Source organism: Rattus norvegicus, chromosome 5, assembly GCF_021556685.1.
Source record: "Rattus norvegicus strain SHRSP/BbbUtx chromosome 5, alternate assembly SHRSP_T2T, whole genome shotgun sequence".
Classification (NCBI taxonomy): Eukaryota; Metazoa; Chordata; class Mammalia; order Rodentia; family Muridae; genus Rattus; species Rattus norvegicus.
The window spans coordinates 66,046,629-66,068,697 of NC_141538.1; the positions used below are offsets into that span (position 1 = coordinate 66,046,629).

The following is a 22,069-nucleotide window of genomic DNA, read 5'->3' on the forward strand; positions in this document are numbered from 1 at the left end:
AAGGCATATGCTACCACCTTAATTTTTTATTCGATTACAGATTATGTAACATTACAATGACTTTTATTTCTCTCTTTTTTTAAATAAATATTTTTTAAAAGATTTATTTTATTCATTTAAGAACACTGTTGCTGTACTTAGACGCACCAGAAGAGGGCATCAGATCCCATTACAGATGGTTGTGAGCCACCATGTGGTTGCTGGGAATTGAACTCAGGACCTCTGGAAGAGCAGCTAGTGCTCTTAACCACTGAGCCACCTCTCCAGCCCAGAATTTATTTATTTATTTATTTAATTTTTTAAAAAATTTCATTCTTTCTTAAGTTAGACATAGTGACATATGGTAGTAAGCCCAGCATTTAGAGGGATCCAGGAGCTCATGGCCATCTTGAGCTATGTAGCAGTCTGGGCTATCTGAGGCCCTTTCTCGAAACAAAAACAAACCCACAATGATAAATAAATGATAGGATGACTGCTCCCCTAGCTGATGTGGAACTCGCCATGTAGTCACAGTTCCCTCAAGTGCTGTGGTTATAGGCAGGAGCCACCATGCTCCGCTGACACTGTTTTCTTTAGCCAAAAGTGACTGAGTTTCCTTAGTGCCATATTTCCTATTCTCTGTGATCGGGGTCTGTTCCTCTGCCATCAACTGATGCAGCACACCAACATCCTTCCTGTTCAGCCATGAGCCCAGCTTCTATTTCCTTCTTTCTCATTCTCCAGCAACGGGCCTTCCATGCTGGCTTGCCCTCCTTGGGACACTTGCCAGCTCTCTATGGGCGTTGTCCTCTCTCTGCTTCCTCCACTCTGCCCACCCCCTCTCCCTATCCCTCCTGCTTTCTCCATCGACACTGGGGCTCACCCTTCAGTCTTTCTCCCTGGGGATGGCTTCCAGAGTTCCCTCCCTCCCAGTCAGGTTCAGATGTGTTTCTTCCTGTCTTGTGGGTAGTTTGAACTACACGTTCATTCCAATGTGTTCAGGCTTTGTTCTCCTCTGCTCTGGCTGTCTTCTGTTCTTCAGCTCTGTGTAGTCAAATAGGCAATCAATCTAACTTGGTCTAGAATCCGGGGAGTGCACTGTAGGAGTCTCAAGCTGGGAGACACTCCAGGGCCTCAGCCTGAGCCCTGCTCTAGAGTTCAGGATGACTTCCTGAGGCCACTGCCTCTCATCTAGTAGGCACAGCTATGGCTGTCTAAAATGGACTACACTATGGACTGGAGGGATGGCTCAGGGATAAGGCTCATTGGTTGCTTTTACAGAGGACCTGGGCTCAGTTCCCAGCATCCACTTGGTGGCTCACAACCATCTGTACTCCAGTTCTAGGGGATCTGATTCTCTCTTCTCACTTCTTTAGGTACCAGTCACACATGTGGTGCACAGACATGCATGTAGGCAAAACACCCATATACATAAAAATGCCATACCAATTATTGCAATCAAAGATTTCTATATATTGTGTTATAATTCTATATGATGTTTCTGCTTCAGGGAAGAATGTAAACAGTGCTTGAGAAGAACAGTCATAATTGTCTTAGCATTAGCTATAAATACCATTTTAGTGCTTCTCAAGTTACATCTTATAAGGTTACTAAGGACCCCCACCCCCAGCCCCACTTCCTTCACTCTCTTGGAAAATGAGGTGGCTCCAGAGATGTCTTGGAATGGGATCATAGTCTGATAAGGCAAAACCAGGTACCACCAGGGTTCCCTGTGGGGTTTGGTATCTGCCCTTTCCTCTAACGTGGTTTTTCATGAGATTTCTAGAAAACTGCAGGTTACTGCTGGGAAAGGAGAAAGGCAGTTGTTAGCGGCTGCGCAGAAATTCCTGCTAGTGCTCCTCTCTTTCTACTGCTCGCAAAATTTCCATGTCTTACCGTTCCGTCTCAGAATCGGCGACCACCGGATTCGAACTTTGGAACACCTACTTTCCTGTACACTCTCTGTAGAGGAGACCAGCAGAAACCGCGCTCTGGCCAAGGGCCGCAAGGCGCTGGAGGGGCGAGGCTTGCTCTCCCCGCTTTCTGCAGAGGAGGGCTCCGATTGGCTGTGGAGAGAGACCGGGCCTGCGGATTGGCTGCGCGGCGGCCGCCGGCTGACGTGGCGGGGCCGAGACCTGCGGGCCTGCGCGGCCGGTGCGGAAACACCCGGGGCAGCGAACAGGCGCGGTTAAGCACCATGCCGCTGGAGCTGGAGCTGTGTCCCGGGCGCTGGGTGGGTGGACAGCACCCGTGCTTCATCATCGCGGAGATCGGCCAGAACCACCAAGGAGACTTAGATGTGGCCAAGCGCATGATCCGCACTGCCAAGGTAAGGGGCGGGGCCCGGGGAGGTCCGCGGAGTGGTAGTGGAGGAGCCCAGGAAGGTTAATGCAGGAGTTTGAAGGCCGAGGGTGGGGGTGGGGATCAGGTTAACGGAGGGGCCCGGGAGAGTTCACGGAGGAGTTTGGGAGACCGTGGCTGCGATTGCCTTCTGGTCCTGTGCTCCCCGTCTCTCCTGCTCGGCTCCCCTACTCAGTCTTCCAGCTGCTCTTGCTCGCCCTCCCTGCGGACTCGACCCCTTTCTTCTTTCTGGTTAGATCAGCTGGCACGCTCTGTGGCTTTCTACCTAACCAGAATCTTAGGAACCGAGCCCTCTTGTCATAGGTCACCTCCGAGATCCTCCCGTGACATTTGTCTACAGTCCTTGGAAGTTGATGTGGCTTTTTTTCACCTCTCAGTCCCAGTGTTTGGATAACTGGACGGTAAAAACTCCAGATCCGGTTAGGGAATCTCTGCGCCTAAGCTGCCTGATTTGAAAACCTGGCTTCATGGAGTTGTGATTAGAACTCACTTCCAAGAGGGAAATGAGTGGCAGCACAGTAGTTGGTCCAGGGCTCCTTAGGTGACCACTAACTACAACTCCTGAGGTGCTTATGACGGTGGCTCACTCACTTCTCTTAGTAACTTTCCACTAATTCATAAGGATGTCTCCTCCAGCTACACCCGGAAGCCCTAGGTCTCACAGTGTTTTGTTTCTAGTCCTTTTGAAACAGGGATTTACTCCAACCTGGGCTAGTCAGGGAGTCACCATGTATCCCAGGCTATCCCTCAGATATTCTGCTTCTGGAATTACAGGTGCATGCCTTCACTCAGGACAGGTCATACTTTTCTTTTTTTTCTTTCTTTCTTTTTTTTTTTTTTTTTTTTCCGGAGCTGGGGACTGAACCCAGGGCCTTGCGCTTGCTAGGCAAACGCTCTACCACTGAGCTAAATCCCCAACCCCTTCTTTTTTTTTTTTTTTTTTAAAACCTTTCTTTCTTTTGAATCAGTCTTTGAAGAGGAACTGTTCATCATTGTGGCCCTAACCTTTAATAAAGGTCTTTAATAAAGTGCCCTGTGATCTTTTGGGGGGAGGGTTTGGTTATTTTTTTGATTGATTGATTGATTGATTGATTTTATTGTTTTTGGAAACAGCCTCACTCTGTAATGTAGATTGGCTTGGGACTTACCTTGTAGACCAGGCTAGGCTCTCAAACTTGGACCACTCTTCCTGTAATAGCCTCCCAAGTGTTGAGAGTATATAGGTTCGGGTCATTACATCTAGCAGTGCAGGAAAGATGGTTCAGTGGTTAAGAGCACTGGCTTCTTTCCCAAAGGACCTGAGTTCAGTTCCCAGGATCCACATGGTGGCTCACAGCCATCTCTAACCCCAGTTCTAGGGGATCTGACACTCTTCTCATCTCAGTTCACACCACACACACACACACACACACACACACACACACACACACACACACACACACACACACACACGGTGCACAGACATACATGCAGACAGTAATGCCAGGATAGCACTCCACTCTATATAGGGAAACCCTGTCATAGAAAACAAAACAAACAAAACAAGGTAGTTTCTTCCATTGTTTATTAATGCTGCTCCCCTAACTTCACACCATCTCAAATTCAGTTTTATCTTACCCTTCCTCAGAACTAACTAACTGATTGTTGTAAAAGCACTGTTGAAAAAGGACTTTAAAGTAATAGTTGCTAACAAGTTTTAGACTCTCGCTCGTGAGATGCTGAGCTCAGTGTTTTTCCGTACTCTCTCCTAGGACACCTAATTAATTCCTATAACGTTAATTCCTATAATACCCGTCGTTGACTTCATTGACGCCTTTGATCCCAGCACTTGGAAGTCGAGGCAGTCAGATCTCTGTGAGTTCGAGGGCAGCCTGGGCTCCATAGCAAGTTCCAGGCCAGCCAGGGCTACATGATGAGACCTTGTTTCAGAAGTGTATAATTTTTAATCTTCGCTTTAAACACAGGTTTCCAGCCTTTGGAGTGTAAAGAGGGGAATTCTTGCCTTTAATTCAAAGGAACAGCCTGTTTTTTCAAGGTGTGACCTCTTTGATGAGGTTGTAAAACCTAGAAATATAAAACCGTGCAAACAGAGTTATAGTTTTTTTCTCATAGGTTCTCTTTAGTTCCGGAGGGCGTTGGGGTTGGGGGACACAGTGACGGGACTGGGACTCTAAACAAGAACCTGGCCTAGAGCTGGGACATTTATTAGTTGACTGGTCCTCAGCAGGTGGCTTTTTTAGGCCTCAGATGTTTCTGGTTTCACTTTCTTTCTATGGTGCTTGAAAATTTAAAGTAGGAAAATTTCTTGCAATTGTACGTTTTGACTTTGCTGCCATTTGTAGCAGGAGTAAAATTAATTACCCAGAGTCTGCAGTGCACAAGCTCCCTTGCTCTCATGATGAGTCTGTTGTTTTATTATATTTAGAGTGTGCACACACATGTGGGTCTCAGAGATTGAACTCAGGTCTTCAGGCTTGGTGGCCTGAGCATTTACCCGCTAAGACATTTTTTTAAGGGACTTTTTATTTTATTTTATTTTACTTTTACTTTTATTTTTAAGGCAGGATCAGACTATAGCAGTCCTGGACAGCTTGGAACTTACTATGTAGACCAAGTTGGTCTCCAACGCACAGCGATCTACCTGCTTCTGCCTTCTAAGTTACCTGGAATTAAAGGCACACAACAGTATGCCTGGCTTAAAGTGTTTTTCCTCCTATGATTTACTTATTTAGATTATGTATATGTTTCTGTGCCAGCAGGCGCTTGGGGAAGGCAGAGGTGTCTGAGTTCCCTGGGGCTGGAGGTACAGCAGTTGTGAATAGCTGGGTGTGGATGCTGGGAGCTAGACTTGGGGGCCCTCTGTAAGAGTAGATGAGCCATCTGTCTATTCTCTGTTTTTGTATTTTTGAGACAGGGTCTTACTATGTAGCCATAATTGGCTTGGACCTCTCTATGTAGATCACACTGGCCTCACAGAGATCTGCCTGCCTCTGTCTCCCAAGTGCTGGGGTCAGATGTGTGCACCACCAGGATGGACTTAAAATGCACTTTTATGCCAGGAGGTGGTGGTGGTGCACGCCTTTAAGCCCAGCACTTGGGAGGCAGAAGCAGGTGGATCTCTTAGTTCCAGGCCTGCCTGGTCTACAGAGCAAGTTCTAGGACAGATAGGGCTACAGAGAGAAACCCTGTCTTGAGATCTGCCTCCTCAAGTGGGGGAAAAAAACACCTTTATAGTATATAATATGTAGGTTCACCATTAGTAGGAATTGCGGGTTTGAGTGGCATGGTGCAGCCCAAGGGTCTCCTCAGCACCTCAGGGTCTCTGTTCAGCTGCAGGTCCTGACCTTGCTGAGTGAAACTGTGATTTATTGGCTAAGCAAAGGGTCAGGTAATTGAGGAGAGCCAGGTGTAGGTGTTAGGTACCCCAAGTACTTGAGCAGTGGTTTTATTTTTGTTCGTTGGTTTTTTCGAACATTGATTTTTGTTATTTTTGTGTAGGTATGCATGTCTACATGTGGAGTGTGCACCTAAGCATAGATTCCTTTGGAGATTAGGGGCTGGCCGGGGTCACTTAGAGCTGGAGTCGCTGGAGGCCGTAAGCCACCTGACATGGCACACATCTGCACACACCTGCAATCCCTGGGACCCGCACGGTGGAGGGAGCGTTTTCTTTTTCTCTTTCGGTTCTCGTGAGGCAATCTCTCTGCACAGCCTGGCTGTCCTGGCGCTCGGTATGTAAGTAGGCTGGCCTCAAGCTTACAGAGATCCCCCTGCCTCTGCCTCCTGAGTCTCGCCTTTTTCTTTTTATATACATAAAAAATAATTTTGATGTAACCCTGTTGTATGGCTCACGCCTTCAATCCTAATACTCAGGAAGCAGAGGCAGGAGGATCACTGGTCCATAGAGCAAGTTCCAGGCCAGCCAGAGCTATTTAGTGAGACATTATCTTACTGTGAATTTATTTTTTTTATCTTTTTATTTTTTGGTTCTTTTTTTCGGAGCTGGGGACCAAACCCAGGGCCTTGCGCTTCCTAGGCAAGCGCTCTACCACTGAGCTAAATCCCCAACCCCGTGAATTTATTTTTTAACTTTAATTTCTTTTTGTTATTTTGTCATCGTCCCCTCCCCCAGCCCCCCGGAGCTGACTGAACCCAGGGTCTTGTGCTTGCTAGGCAAGCGCTCTACCATTCTAAGCTATATCCCCAGCCCCTTAACTTTAATTTCTTGTATGTCTTTGGTAGTACATGTGTATGCATTTGCATATAGAGGGCAGAGGTCAATGTTTGGTGTCTGTTTCAGTTCTCTACCGTTAATAGTCTGTTTATTTGTACGTGTGTGTGTGTGTGTGTGTGTGTGTGTGTGTGCGCATATAAACATGTGATGCACACAAGAACACTCGTGGATATATGGCCATGCCACCGTGTGTATTTGGAGGTCTGAGCTTCTAGGCGGTCTCTCCTTCCATTGTGTGGGACCTGGGATCAAACTCAGTTCGTCAGGCTTGGTGGTAAACACCTTCCAATGAGCCATTTTAAAGCCCTCTGCTTTTTTTTTTGAAACAAGGTTCCTCCCTGAACACATTGCTCATGAATTGGGTTAGACTGGCTGTTGGCCAAGCCCCAGGGATGGGACTATAGGCTCATGCTGCTGTGCCTGGCTTTTACATGGGTGGTGGGGATTGGGCTTAAGCCCTGTGACTTCACTTCACCCACTGAGCATCTCTGCAGCCCATTTTGTCTAAATATAATGATGTCATATCACTGTCTGCTCCAGGTCAGTGAAAATGTCTTTCTCGGTGTTACAGGAGTGCGGGGCCGACTGCGCTAAGTTTCAGAAGAGTGAGTTGGAGTTCAAGTTTAACCGGAAGGCCCTGGAGAGACCATATACTTCGAAGCATTCATGGGGGAAGACTTACGGGGAGCACAAACGACATCTAGAATTCAGCCACGATCAGTACAAGGAGCTGCAGAGCTACGCGCAGGAGATTGGCATCTTCTTCACTGCGTCTGGCATGGATGAGGTGAGCTCTCGGCGGCTCAGCAGCTACCTGTGGACCATGGGATGCAGGCGGCTTTTTGTGTGTTGCCGGCTCTAGCTCTCGTTCACCTGTACCGTGTGCAGCTAAGTGGAAAGCCAACAAACTGGAGGCCCAGAGAAGGGGTTTTGAGATAAGGGTACCTTAGTTTTAAAACTAACCTCTGGATCAGAGACCCCAGGGTCCGTCACACCAGGGGAAAGTAGTCTAGGCTGGGAACCTGCCCCTTGCCAGCTAGATCTGACTGGCTCACTTCCGTGTGTTACCTATAGATAAGTGGCTCAGAGGCTGGCTGTGCTGACATCCTGGAAGGATTCAGCTGATAGTGGGCCTCAGGTTCATTTTGGAATATAATTTTTCTCTCCTCTGTATGTAGCCCTCGATGTCTGGAAACTCACCCTGTAGACCAGGCTGGCCTCGATCTCAGAGATCTGCCTGCTTCTCCCTCCCAGAGCGCTGCCCGGTGTAATTTCTGCACTTTGATGGTTCTATGCTCTCTCTTTCTGAATGTCAAAAACTTCAGTCTTAGAAACAGGACACTGGTGCAGAAAGTTTAGAAAGCAGGAACAAGAGGGACTGGCCTATGGTTCCTGTACATTATCTCTGTGGATTTTCTCTCTGAGTCTACATGTATGTGCTGTGGCTGGTTATTCCTGGCTTGTCACGTTTGCGCTTGTGTGTTCTTTTCCCACTTAGTGTGAGAACAAGCTTTCCCCCGCCTATCTGTAGGCTTTGATAGCAGTGTAGTGTTTCTTTTGGAGGATAAACTAGAATGTTGGTTTTTGTTGTTTTTTTTTAATTAATTAATTTGTTTATTTATTTGGACACAGGGCCTTAGTATATAGCCTTGGCTGGCCTGGAACTCGTGACGTAGACCAAGCTGGCCTCATGATCTTCCAACTTCAAGGTCCTGAGTACTGCTGTTACAGACCTGGAGCATGGCCAGCTGGTTTACTTTCAGTTTCTTTCTTTCTTTCTTTTTTTCTTTTCTTTTTTTAGGAGCTGGGGACCGAACCCAGGGCCTTGCGCTTGCTAGGCAAGCACTCTATCACTGAGCTAAACCCCCAACCCCCTACTTTCAGTTTCTTACACCATGATGCCAAGCCAGGGTGGTGGGCCCTGCTTGCAACTCTAGCATTTGGGAGGTGGAGGTAGGCGAGTGAGTTGAGACCAGCCTCAGCTACACAGGTCAGCCTGAAATACACGAGACTGACTCAAAACAAGACACCAAGATGATCATCCTCGCTCTGTCTTCAGGTTCTTCTTCAGAGTTGCCTGTGCACGAGCGTGCAGGCACGCACGCATGCACACACATGCATACATACACCATCTCTGTCTCACTACATCTTACCTTGTAACCACAGCAGAAACCACTGTATAGATCAGGCTAACCTGGAACTCACAGAGCCTTCTGCCCCTGCCTCTAGGAGTGCTGGGGTTAAAGGTGTGCCCTACCACACCTGATGCATAAAACACACCTCTGCCTTTGTGTTATTCTTCCAGACTTGCAACTATATTTGTGATTGTAAGCATTGGTCCTTGTAAAACCGTGGGAAGCCTCCTATGGTGCCTGTCATCCAGCACTGGTAAGCTTAGGCAGGAAGCTTGCCATGAGTCCAAAGCCAGCCTAGATGATATAGTGCATTTCAGACCACTCAGAGCTACAGAGTGAGAGTCCATCTCAATAATAAACAGGGCCTGTGAGGTGCTTGTCAGTAATCTCTGTTGCCTCCAAGCCTGATGATCAGAGTTCAGTTCCCGGGTCCCTCATGGTGAAAGGAGAAAACCAACTCTTGCAAATTGTCCTTGGATTTCCACATATCTACACATGCACCGTGGCCCTCATGCCACTCTGCTTTACATAAGCACGTATGCAAAATTAAGAATAAATAAGCGAGCCAGGAAGTGGCAGCACATGCCTTTAATCCAGCACTGGATCCAGCAGAGGTGGGCAGAGTTGAGGCCAGCCTGGTCAACAGAGTGAGTGCTAGGGTGGCCAGGACTACATAGAGGAGCCCTATCTCAAAAAACAGATAGATGGGTGGGTGGACGGATGGACAGACGAACAGACAGATGGAAGGAAGAGGGTAGGTGGAGAGCTCAGGCTTCAGCTAGATCACATTTTTCTCAGTTCAGAGCATTTAATGACACAGCAGAGTGACAAGGACTTCTTCCTTGTCCTGACAAACTGATTTTCCTCGGTAGAACTTTGAGGAATTGCTGTTCTTCCATTATGGGGGCGGGGGGGTGGGTGGGTAAAAAGGATATCAAAAAAGTGAAAAGACTAATAGTCCCAGCAGTTGGGAGGTGGAGTCTGGAGAATTCCAGCCATAGCCAGCCAGGGCAGTACAGCCCACAGGCCGGAAGCAGTGCTGCTCTTCTATCCTGAAAACCCACTTGGTTCCTCTGCTCCTCCTCACTTGTTTGAAGGAGTCTCCCGGCTAGCCTGGGGCAGTGAGTAAATCGACCTTGCTTTGCCAAGCCAGCATTTCCTGCCAGGCCTCCTTAGAGCTGGCTTGGCTGGGTTCTGTCTGTACTTCCCTGTCCACCACCTTTGTTTCTGAAGCAGGTGGTTCCCGTGACTTCCTTATGCCAGCCATCATTTAACGAGTTCTGTCTTTCTCGGCTGCGGAAGCTGTTCCGGGGCTGCTGTGTGCTCAGGAGAGGCTAAGGTGTGGCAGGATTTTACAGAGTCTGCAAAGGTTCCTAGGACACGTGTCAGGAGGGTGTGCAGAGGAGGTGGACTCTAACCAAAGAAAGCTTAGTATTGACACTGCAAGCAGAAGCCATGGCCTGGCAGCCCTGCTGGGTACCTGCTCAGTGACTGTGCTCCTGCCCTGCACTCTTCCCCGTCAGAGGGCTGCCTGCTGCCTGGTGCCTCTCACAGGGCTGGCCTGGCCTATGTGGCTCTGTGCTCTGTCCGTATAAAAACCACAGCTCTCATCTTAAAGGGAACAGGAGATGGTTTATTCTGAGTGACAAGCGCCCGGGAACACAGATTTAGGTTACCCCAGATTCCGTGTTCCAGTGTGGAAGCAGTTTCACAAGGTTTTTATAGTTTTACAGAACAAAGAAAGTCGTAAGTCAAGGCACTTTTAAAATACATTGGAGAGTATGTGAGAGAGGTAGGTAAAGTGGGGTGGGGAAGCTGTTCTGTAGGCCCAGGATGCTATCCGATGGCATTTAGCACTTGGATCAGTAGGAGCTAGTGTGCTCCACTAAGTTAGCAGCGTCTGAGAGGTTTTATTTGTTGCCATGAGGTGTTAGTTGAGATACAGAGAGGGCAAGGCATGGCCTTTCCAGAAGGCTAAAACTAGCCCAAGATGAAGTCATTGGCTTCTGAACCTACAAAACTCCAATCTCTCCACAGTACTGCAGACAGGTCTTCCGAGAGTTTTCCTCCTCTTCCTCCTCCTCCTCCTCCTCCTCCTCCTCCTCCTCTTCTTCCTCCTCCTCTTCCTCCTCCTCTTCTTCCTCCTCCTCCTCCTCCTCTTCTTCCTCCTCCTCCTCTTCCTCCTCCTCTTCTTCCTCCTCCTCCTTTTCCTCCTCCTCCTCCTCCTCTTCTTCCTCCTCTTCCTCCTCCTCTTCTTGTTTATTCACAGCCAGACATACTTTTTTTTTTTCCAGGAATTTTTGTTCGCAGCAGCTCCCCAGTGGTCGCTCACCCCCTGTACTCCCAGCTGAGGCATTTCTTCTCTGGCGTGATCCCCAGCTGAAGGGGCCTCAGTTTTCCCCAGTGTGGCTGACCGTGCCTATAATCCCAGCACTCAAAGCAGGAATATGAGGAAGGCAATTTGAGGCTAGCCTGGGCTACATGTGGTGGTGTTTGAAAAAAGAAAAGCCCTGGCCTTCCTCTTTCTGTAACTCCTTGGAACACAACTTCTCTTAGTATACACACACTGTCTGTTCTTATTCTATTTGTACAATTTTTGAGGCAGGGTCTCTAATGTAGCACGAGGTGTTCTGGAACTCACTGTGATCAGGCCAGCCACACACTCCGGAGATCGACCTGCCTCTGACTTTGGAGTGCTGGATCAAAGGCATGCCCGCTGTCTGCTCTTTTTTTTTTTTTTTTTTTTTCTTTTTTCTTTTTTTCGGAGCTGGGGACCGAACCCAGGGCCTTGCGCTTGCTAGGCAAGCGCTCTACCACTGAGCCAAATCCCCAACCCCGCTGTCTGCTCTTAATAAAGTTTAAACAGTTCTGAGTCCATCAGCCAGGCATGATGGTGCATGTCTGCAATCTCTTTGGAGACTGAGGCAGGAGAATCGAGAGTTAAATAAAGGCCAGTGTAGGCCACATAATGAGTTTCAGGCCAGCCTAGATACAAGCCTGTCTCAAAGAGCAAAGAAAAGCAATCCTAAGTCAAATCAGGTTGATAGACCTGGCTTTAAGATCAGACAGGCTTATATTCTGGGACCCACTAAGGAACAGGTCAAAGTTCCCTCAGTGCTAGCCTGCCGCTGTGGCTGTTCCATTCACTAAACCCAGTCGGCGTCCAAGGATCTGTTTATTGATTGAATTACTTTAAGGCAAACTGAAAAGAGGAAGTGATAGGGCTGTCTGGCTGGTCAGAGGAAGCCAGCAAATCCTAACGTATATGGATGGCAGGCTTGTGCCTTGGCAGGGTGACGGACCAAAGTGGCAGTTCTCAAAATGGCCACCAGATGGCGATGGTTCTCCAGGTGGATTGCAAAATGAGGCGGGCTCTTTCCTCCTAGCATTTTAAAAGAAAAGTAATTTGCAGGTGGTAGGATTCTATTTTATATTTCAAATCCTTGTGGGTAAATCTTCGAAATATTTTTTCTGTACTAGGTGTCCTTCCCTATTCTTTGTCTTCTAGGGGTTCCAAACCTGCCAGGAAGATGGAGGTCTGTTGCTGTGGATTAGTTTAAAGATTCTTTTTCAACTTTTTAAAATCATGATTTATTTTTATTTTTGGGTATGGATGTTTTGCTTACAAATATGTCTGAGTATCATTTGTATGCCTGGTACCCTTGGAGACCCGAGGTAAGGAGTCAGGTCTCCCAGAACTGGAGTTGTGGATGGTTGTGAGCCTCATGTGGGTGCTGGGAATCAAACCTGGGTCCTCTGGATGAGCAGCCAGTGTTCTTAATCTCTGAGACATTCTCCAGCCCTTGTTTTCTTTTTTGAGACAAGTTCTTATTACGTCATCCTGGCAGACCCAGAACTTGCTGTATAAGACCAGGCTGGCCTTGAACTCATAGAGAGTCCACCCTTATTAGTTCTTGCAGTTTAACAATATGAGATTTTACGTGTGTGTGTGTGTGTGTGTGTGTGTGTGTGTGTGTGTGTGTGTGTGTGTGTGTGGTGTTAGGGATCAAACCCAGGGCCTCACACAGGCCAGGAAATACTTACCCATTTCCTCCAGTCCTGAGATTGTCCTAGAACCATTTTGCTGACACCTCTCAGCTTCCTGGGTCTTCTGGCTGCGTCCTACATTACAGGGTTTATTGAGTCTGAATGGTGGCTGACTGACTTTTGCAGCCCCCACAGTTCAAGGTCTGAAGGGCCAGCTGCTGCTGAGCAGGTCAAACCAGGACACAGACTGCTCCGTTTGCCCCTCTGGGTAGGACTCAGTGTCTTCTTTCTGGTCATTGACCTTTGAGGGCCAGTCATTCTCTCTGCCTGGCTTCCGGGTCATGCGTAGGTCACAGCCCTTTTGCTTTTGTTTGCAAGTCCTTGGGGAGGGAACAGTCTGGCCAGAGGTAGTGTTTCCTTCATGGATTCTTCTAGCAACTGATGGCTGGCAACAAGCCCTGGGTGTGACAGATTGGTGTGCAGCATGTGATGGCGTGTTCTCTGGTCTGCACTGGGTTCCTCTGTCACCTGTCCCGTACCACAAGGACATTGTTCTGAACAATGGGGAAAGGTACTCCGTCTGATTTTTTTTTTTTTTTTTTATGTAGATGGCAGTTGAGTTTCTGCATGAACTGAATGTTCCCTTTTTCAAAGTTGGATCTGGAGACACTAACAATTTTCCCTACCTGGAAAAGACAGCCAAGAAAGGTAAATATCTTTTCCTAAAACTAGACCCCAAGCCTTGTGTGTCTGTTCCCTAGCGGCCACTCACTGCAGTAGCACTCATGGATATTCAACTCTTCCTGTTGTTTTTGGTTTTGTTTTTTGAGACAGGGTCTCTCTATGTAGTCTGGCTGGCCAGGAACTTGCTGTGTAGCCCTGGTTGGCCTCAGTCTCCTAGAGATCTGCCTGTCTCTGCCTCTCGAGTACTGAGATTAAAGATGTGCACTGTTACACCAAGCTTTGGAGAGCCATCTTAGAAACCTGCTTCTACCCTTTTGTTTTCGGACAGCGCTAGGGACGGAACCCAGTATCCCATGCACCTGTATGAGTGCGCCACCACGGAGCCACGTCCCTGGGCAGTGGAGGAATCCCTTCCCTAATGTCTCCACACCCCCATGTGAATGATCCCCCTTCCCTCATTTCGGACCTGGGATGGAAGCAGGGTATTACCAGGATATTCTACACTTGTCTCCCAGGCAAGGCATCAGAAGCTGTAAGGACAAGGCCCTGTGTAGGCCAGCACTAGAGCTGGCAGCTCGTGACCTCTCTCAGGAGTGCTCTTTTACTGTGGGGTCACCAAACTGCAGGTCGTGCATCTCCTGTCCAGAACGCTTGGGACCAGGCGCGGTCCAGAATTTCGAGTATTTAAGACTTGGTATTTGTAGGAAGAGATGAAGCCTGTCTGTCTTGTGCAGCCTTTTGATCTGCAGAGAAGCCTTTCTTTCCCTCAGGATTGAGGTCCCGTGATGTGCTTCCCTTTTGCTAAAGCATGGTTCTGAGGACAGTGTCCTCCCTCCGCGGTCTCTGGGTGGCGTCTTAGGTGTGGGTGGGGGAGAGTCTGAGCCCCTGTGAAGAAGTTGCCGGGTTCTTCAGGTCGTCCTATGGTGATCTCCAGTGGGATGCAGTCCATGGACACCATGAAGCAAGTCTATCAGATCGTGAAGCCCCTGAATCCCAACTTCTGCTTCCTCCAGTGCACCAGTGCGTACCCACTACAGCCTGAGGATGCCAACCTGCGCGTCATCTCGGTGAGCACAGAGTGGGGCCTCACTGACCCAGCTCCTCTGAGACAGTGGGGCCTTTGCTGCCTGTTCATTCACAGTGCTGGGGACTGGGCCCTGGGCGTGGGACACTTTATAGTTTCCAGATCTTCTTCGTGTGTGTGTGTGTGTGTGTGTGTGTGTGTGTGTGTGTGTGTGTGTGTACAGGCGTGCGCATGCATGTATACCTCACAATTTATCTTTGTATACAGTTAGTCTATTTAATCTTTTTCTTTATGTTTTGAGGCAAGGCCTCACTCTGTAGCCCAGGCTGGCCTGTAACTCACTGTGCAGACCAGACTTGCCTCTGCCTCTGCCTAATTTCTGGGATCCAAGGCCTCCACAGAGGTTAATATAATCAACATTAAGTGTCTGTGACTCCCGGTACTCCCTGAGTTCCCACCTTCAGAAGTGCTGTCACCCCGTCTAGACACCGTCACAGCGGTCACAATTCCCTGGCCTTGCAGCCTGTACTCTGATCACACATCTGTAGGCCAGATCTCCAGGTCTTTGCCACCTAACATCCCTAATCCGCTACCAACCCCACCTGCTCCTTCTTGCCCAGCTTTGGCTTCTGGCCACTGTCACTGACAGCACTCACTCAGCTGAGAAGGGCTTGGTGCATCAGGGGAGCCATGGATAACATATTCGTTATTTAGCGTTCTCTCCATCAGGATGCTCTGGGGCCGGGCTGTGTGTATAACTGATACTTCTGTGTAGCACACTTGGTTTTGGCCATGCAAGCTCATTAAATGTGACAGGTACTTTCTGGGAGCTCAGGCCTTCCATTTCAGTTATGATGTTATTTTTGGTCTTTACAGGGTTAAATGTTCACAAAGAGTGTTGGTTTATTAAACTGTTTTGGGCCTGTGTATGTGTGGCAAGGGCATGGAGGCCAGGCTTGTAGGGGCTGGTCTTCTTCTTCCACCACATGGCTTCCAGGGATCAAACTCATGTCGTCAGGCTTGGTAGCAGGTGCTTGCTTGCCTTCACCCTCTGAGCCATCTCCGCGGCCCACAGAGGGCATTCTCAGTGATAGTAGCAACTTTTACAGTATGGCTGGAGTCTCAGGGTTTCTGATGCTACGACGAAACACCATTACCAAAGTAACTTGGGGAGAAAGGTGTTTGTATCTCTTAGGGTTCCATATATCAGTTCAGCATCAAAAACAGTGAGGGCAGGAACACATGAGGCAGGAACATGGAGGCTGGAGCTGATGCAGAAGCCATGGAGGGCTGCTCCTCTTCATAGCTTGCTCAGCTTGCTTTCTTATAGACCCCAGGACCACCAGCCCACCGGTGGTGCCACCCACAATGGGCTGAGCCCTCCCACACCAATCACTAAGAAAATGCCTGCAGTCAGATCTTACGGAGGCATTTTCCCCATTGAGGCTCCTCCCTCTTCTGATTACCCCAGCCCTTGGGTCAAGCTGACATCAAACTAAGCAGTGCAGTGGGTGCCCTTCCTCAATTCCCAGCAGCCTCAGCGAGTGCTTTTATCCTCACAAAGGATTGGTCAGGGTGCTTTACGACCTGACTGCCTGGAAGGGGTGCTGCTCAGACCTCTCTGACTAGGAGAGCGTGTGTGGAGCACAGAAGGGTAGCCACTTCCTCTTCTCTTCACAGGAATACCAGAAGCTCTTTCCTGACATTCCCATAGGGTATTCTGGGCACGAGACAGGCATCGCCATATCTGTAGCTGCAGTGGCCCTGGGGGCCAAGGTGTTGGAACGTCATATAACTTTGGACAAGACCTGGAAGGGGAGTGACCACTTAGCCTCACTGGAGCCTGGAGAACTGGCAGAGCTGGTGCGGTCTGTGCGTCTGGTGGAGCGGGCACTGGGCTCCCCAGCCAAGCAGCTCCTGCCCTGTGAGATGGCCTGCAACGAGAAGGTGGGCACTGGCCTTACTCTCCTGGGGCAGGGGCGGCACACTGGCTAGGAGTGGGGCTCAGGATGCCCTGTGTGTCTGGGTCTGCTGAAGCTGGTGACGTGTGTCATACCCATCCTTCAGAGCATCCTCAGGCTATGTGAGTAAAGTGTGTGTCATAAGAGGAATTCAGGCTTTTTGGCCACCTCTGGTCACATTAGCTTTCCCACTAGGGCTCTGAAGCCTGTGGCCCTAGGACTCTGGACCAGGGGATGTGAGTTCTGAGGTGGTCAAGCCTGGGTTACTTGGAGTAGGCATACTGAGGCAGGGGAAGTACAAAGAGGCATGGGGTGGGCCACGGGCAGCATCACGGGGCTGCTGGGCAGGGGTGACTTCCTGGCTTCTGGGAAGCTGGAGCCAGGAGTCGCAGGACTGCTGGATGCAGAACTCCTCACCTGCAGTTGTATGGGTCGAGCAGAGGCGTCACCTTTTATTCCAGGGGAGACTACCTGCTTAGCTCCCTAAATTACAGGTGCACAGGTACTGGGAAGTTGGCAGTAAAGAAATAGAACGGCCTTGCAAATGAAGCGGAGAGAGTTGTGCGGGGAGCTGGCAGAGAGTTCCAGAGTTGGACAGGAATGTGGTGCTCAAAGCAGAGGGCGAAACATAGCAAGGGCTCTAAGCAGAATTAGAACTCAGGCTCTTGTGTGTAAGCCGCAGGGGACAGCAAACGCTGCTTCAGAGCATTTACAGGAAGGTGGGGTTGTAAGCTTTAGACAGCTCGGTCTCCACGCCTGCCTGTCCGTCTGTTCCCTTCCTGAGCGCCCCTTGTCATCCGAGTATCAGTGACCCTCATCGCTCATGAGCCCTCCATGACCTTACTTCATAGACTGTAGTGGCAGCAGGGCTGTACATACCCTAGAGCAGGGCTCAGGGGTTTCCTCTTAGCTTCTCATCTTCAGTTACTGGCAGCTCGACCAAGCTTCTTGCCTTCTTTTGACCTAAGTTTCTCCTAAGAGGTTGACTAGACAGTCACAAGAGTAATCACAGTTGTCATATGTTGTGAGCACTCTGTCACATTCTGATAATCTGACAAGGTCTGCCAGTGCCTTTTAACAGAGAAACCAAAGTGTACTGTCCCAGGCCAACAGAGCCTGAGCCTGGGTGCGTCTGACTGCAGGGCCTGAGCCTGGGTGCATCTGACTGCAGGGCCTGAGCCTGGGTGCATCTGACTGCAGGGCCTGAGCCTGGGTGCATCTGACTGCAGGGCCTGAGCCTGGGTGCATCTGATTGCAGGGCCTGAGCCTGGGTGCATCTGATTGCAGGGCCTGAGCCTGGGTGCATCTTACTGCAGGGCCTGAGCCTGGGTGCATCTGACTGCAGGACCTGAGCCTGGGTGCATCTGACTGCAGGGCCTGAGCCTGGGTGCATCTGACTGCAGGGCCTGAGTGTGCTCTATTACTGGGAAGGCCTCTCCTCTGGTCTATGATGTCCTCTGACACTGGCTGTGTCTTGTTTTCTATGAGGTGCTGCTCTGGGTACAGTGGTGAGAGTAGATGGGACCTGCTGTGAGGTCCCATTACAGGGACAGCAAGTGTGCAGCAGTGACATCTAGGATCTGACACTGAGCTTCCTTTGTCTACAGCTCGGCAAGTCCGTGGTAGCCAAAGTGAAAATCCCAGCAGGCACCATCCTGACCCTGGACATGCTCACTGTGAAGGTGGGGGAACCCAAAGGCTATCCTCCTGAAGACATCTTCAACCTGGTGGGCAAAAAGGTGCTGGTCACTATTGAAGAAGATGACACGGTCATGGAGGAATCCGTGGAAAGTCAAAGCAAGAAAATCAAGGCTTAAAATAAAGTGCCACTCCGGGCTTCTCGGCCACCCTGCTACTGCTGTCCAGTGTGTTGGGTGCAGAGGGCCAGGAGTGTTGGTCTCCAGGCCACCCTGTCACAGTGACCACCTGTGTCCAGCTCACTGGACAGGAGGAGCCAATGAGGCTCTTCTGCTTTGAAGTGCCCAGCCAGCGAAGGCAGCCCAGAGCACACGCAGCTCCTCTAGGGTTTCTGTGTGGCTCTGTCAACATCTTGAGCCTTCATGTTCCCACTCAATAAAGCAGCTCCAGGGACCTGAGCTCTCAGTTCCTCATAGAGCACTGAACAGTGGGCATTAGACTCTGCCTGAGGCCCTAAGGGCAGAGACAAGCTCTCCTGTCTTTATGAGCATAGGCAGGGACAGAGCACTTGGTCCTCCCTTTGGCAAATTGTCACCATCAGAGGCCTAGGGCCATGGTTCTTTGCAGCCAGTCCCTTTCTCAGAGGCCTTCTCAGACAGCAGGTGCACACTAACCCACAGTACAGTTGACCAACAGGCAGGGATGAACACGGGTCTGTAAGGGGGTGGCCATGGAGTCTGCACATTTTAGCCATAGGGGGCGGTGCAGAAATCAACCCCACCATAAGCACCAGTGTCTTGTCACACTTGACAGATTACAAACCCAGACAAAGGTCCTGTTGTTTGACATCTTTAAGTGCAGTTAAGTGCATGAACACTCATAGAGGTTCACTGTCACAATTCATTCTGTTCTTGGGAATCGATGCTGAGATTAATCATTGTTCTTTTTCAAGTATCTCCTTGTCTTTACTTTAAAAAACTTTTTTTGAGACAGGATCTCACTCTATCCCTGGCTGGCCTAGAACTGGACTTAGACCCTGAGATCTGCTTGCCTCTGCCACCTGAGGGCTGAGATTAAAGCTGTGTACCACCATGTCTGACTTGTATTCACTGTTTATGTGTGTGTGTATGTGTGCACGAATTACAGAGGACAGCTTGTGGGGGTCAGTTCTCCCGCCACCATGTTGGTCCCAAGGATCAAACTCAAGCCATCAGGCTTGTAGCAGTCTCCGTTACCAGCTGACTTATCTCGATGGCCCACTGATCCTCCCCTCCCAGTTCTGTGGGTTTGTATGTGCAGAGGTCAGGTGTCCTGTTTTATCTGAGACAGCATTATAAATATTGCACCTGGTGGGCTCCAGAAGGCCCCTGGCTGCCCACAGTGCACTGTCAACTCTGGCTTTTTACTTGGGTGTTGGGATCCACCTCAAGCCCTCTTTTCAAGCCCCTTCCCTTTAAAGAATTATTTTACGTGAGTACACTGTCGCTGTCTTCAGACACGCCAGAAGAGAGTAGCAGATTCCATTATAGTTGGTTGTGAGCCACCATGTGGTTGCTGGGAGTTGAGCTCAGGACCTCTGGAAGAGCAGTCAGTGCTTTTAACCACTGAGCCATCTCCAGCCCCTTCTCTCTTTTTAAAGGTTTGTTTTTATGTGTCTGTGTGTATATGCACAGTACCAATGGAGGTCAAAGGAGAGCATCCGATCCTGACTGGAATTAGTTATGAGCCTCTACAAACCCAAGTTTTCTGTAAGAGCAGAGAATGCTTTTAACCACGGAGACATCTCTTCAGCCCTTTGCAGGTTTTTCTGTGTAGCCCTGGCTGTCCTAGAACTCACTCTATAGACTCAGAGGTCTTCCTGTCTCTTGCCTCTTGAATGCTAGGATTAAAGGCATGTGCCCGGCACACACACACATCATTTTATGTGCATTGGTGTTTTGTTTGTATATATGTCTCTGAGGGTCCTGGATCCCCTGGAACAGGAGTTACAGTTGTGAGCTGCCATGGGGGCACTGGGAACTTAATCCAGGTCTTCTCAAAGAGTATCCAGTGCTTTTAATCTTTGAGCCATCTCTCTAGCCCTGTTTTGAAGTTGTTTTTTTTTTTTTTTCTTTCTTTTTTCTTTTTTTCGGAGCTGGGGACCGAACCCAGGGCCTTGCGCTTGCTAGGCAAGCGCTCTACCACTGAGCTAAATCCCCAACCCCTTGTTTTGAAGTTCTTAATCTTTGTGTTCATATTAGGCCTTTTTTTTTTTTAAAAAAAAAAAAGGTGTGTGTGTGTGTGTGTGTGTGTGTGTGTGTGTGTGTGTGTGTGTGTGTGTGTGTGTCTCCACAGGGCATTGGTGTCAGATCCCCTGGAACTGGAGTTATAAGCAGTTGTGAGATGCCTGATATGGGTGCTGGGTCACAAACTTGGATCCTCTGTAAGAGCAATTTGAACCCTTAGCCACATTCAACTATCACCTCTCCAGGCCCAATCTAATCTTATTTACCATATCACTCCTATTTGAAGTGTATATTCAAGTCTCTTTTTCAGTGTCATTAGCTCCAGCGGTTTGTGAATTAGAAATTCCTCTTTTGGAAGCTAGAATAACTTCTGGGGTGGTGGGAGTGATGGGTATTCTGGTTTGTAGCTGGACTGATACCTAAACACATTCTCAGCCCACTCACAGGAAAACTCAGGTTTGGAAGACTACCTAAGCACTTGTATGCAGCGGGCATGCGACATCTCCACAGACGGGACTCACTGAGCTGACCTTTACTGCAAACAGGGTGGGAGGCCCTGACCTGGGAAAGCCTCCGAGAAGTTTCAGCTAGTTGAGCCTTGTAGATTGGGCAATAGCGGAGGGATGGAGGGATGGAGGGATGGATGGATGGATGTGCAGGCATGGGGAATGTCCAGCTTCTGGGAAGTGATGGTTTGGTAGAAGTGGCATGTGGGGAAGGCTCAGAGCTTTCCAAGTTCCTTAGGGAGTGATGAACCAAAGATTCATTCAGTTTTTTCTTTACACTTCTTTTATGTGTATAGTTGTTTTGCCTACATGTCTGCTCCACATGTGTTTCTGATGCCTACAGAAGCCAGACAGAGTATTCAATCTCATGGAACTGGAGAGAACAGTTGTGAGCCACTGTGTGGGTGCTGGAAACCGAGCTTGGGTCTTCTGCAAGAGCAGCCAGTGCTCTTTTAACCACAGAGACATCTTTCCAGCCTCTTCTTTTGTTTGTATATGTACAGGTGGGAGTGCACTCTGTAGAGGTCAGAGGACAACTTAGTTAGGAGTTGGGTCTAGCCTTCCACCATGTGGGCCCTGGGGATTGAATTCGGGTTGCCAGGCTTGGCGGCAAGCCTTGACCTGCTAAGCCATCTCATCAGCCTTCCCACTCTGCTTCCCCCTAGATTTCTCACCAGAACATGATAGAATCTGTCCAGGGCCCTGCACTCAAAATCACTTCTTATCAAACTCTGCCTTCTGGGACAAGCTGTCCCTCAGAACACTGAATGTGTCTGTCACTTGCACCACCTGCATGGGGTTACCACAGGCTAGTGTCACTGACAAAGGAGAATTATGGGCAGAAAGATGACACTGTAGATAAGAGTGCCCCCGGATTCTCTAGAAGCTAGAGACTACAAGAAGCTTCTGTGGTGCTAAAGGCTGAATACAAACGTGCTCCCCCCACCTTTTTTTTTTGCTTCCCTTTTTTCTTCTGCAAACCACTGAGAGTTGGGTTTGCTTCCACAGAAGAATTGAGGCCACTGAGTTGGCTCTGCAGGTAGATGTGTCACCATCCTGACAACCCAAGTTAAATCCTTAGGACACCCTCCAACCCTGTCGTGGAAGGACAAAACTGACTTCCACCAGTTATCCTCTGACATCCTCATGGTACTTAGGGTCTCCCTGCCCCACAGAAGAACTTGGTTATCTTCGTGAGTGGTGAGCCCCCCATCACTGGACCTGTTCACTTTAGGACCAGCTATTTCAAGAAAGCTATGAAGGGGGTGGCGGGTGAACAAGATTTTATCCAAGCCCAAATGCTACTATGCACTTGACTTCCAATGAAGAACATGG

General features: G+C 49.1%; 1 protein-coding gene across 2 annotated transcripts; it reads left to right on the forward strand.

The window, feature by feature from the left end:
- The first annotated feature begins 2,137 nt into the window (after positions 1-2,137).
- Positions 2,138-19,095, forward strand: Nans (N-acetylneuraminate synthase). 2 transcript variants are annotated; one of them, XM_087547977.1, is made up of 7 exons: positions 2,138-2,308; positions 7,146-7,361; positions 13,305-13,404; positions 14,293-14,447; positions 16,085-16,351; positions 17,711-17,723; positions 17,943-19,095. In XM_087547977.1, exons 1-7 carry the CDS (start codon positions 2,177-2,179, stop codon positions 18,074-18,076), a joined length of 1,017 nt encoding a protein of 338 aa, XP_087404103.1. In that variant the 5' UTR covers positions 2,138-2,176; the 3' UTR covers positions 18,077-19,095.
- The last annotated feature ends 2,974 nt before the right edge of the window (positions 19,096-22,069 follow it).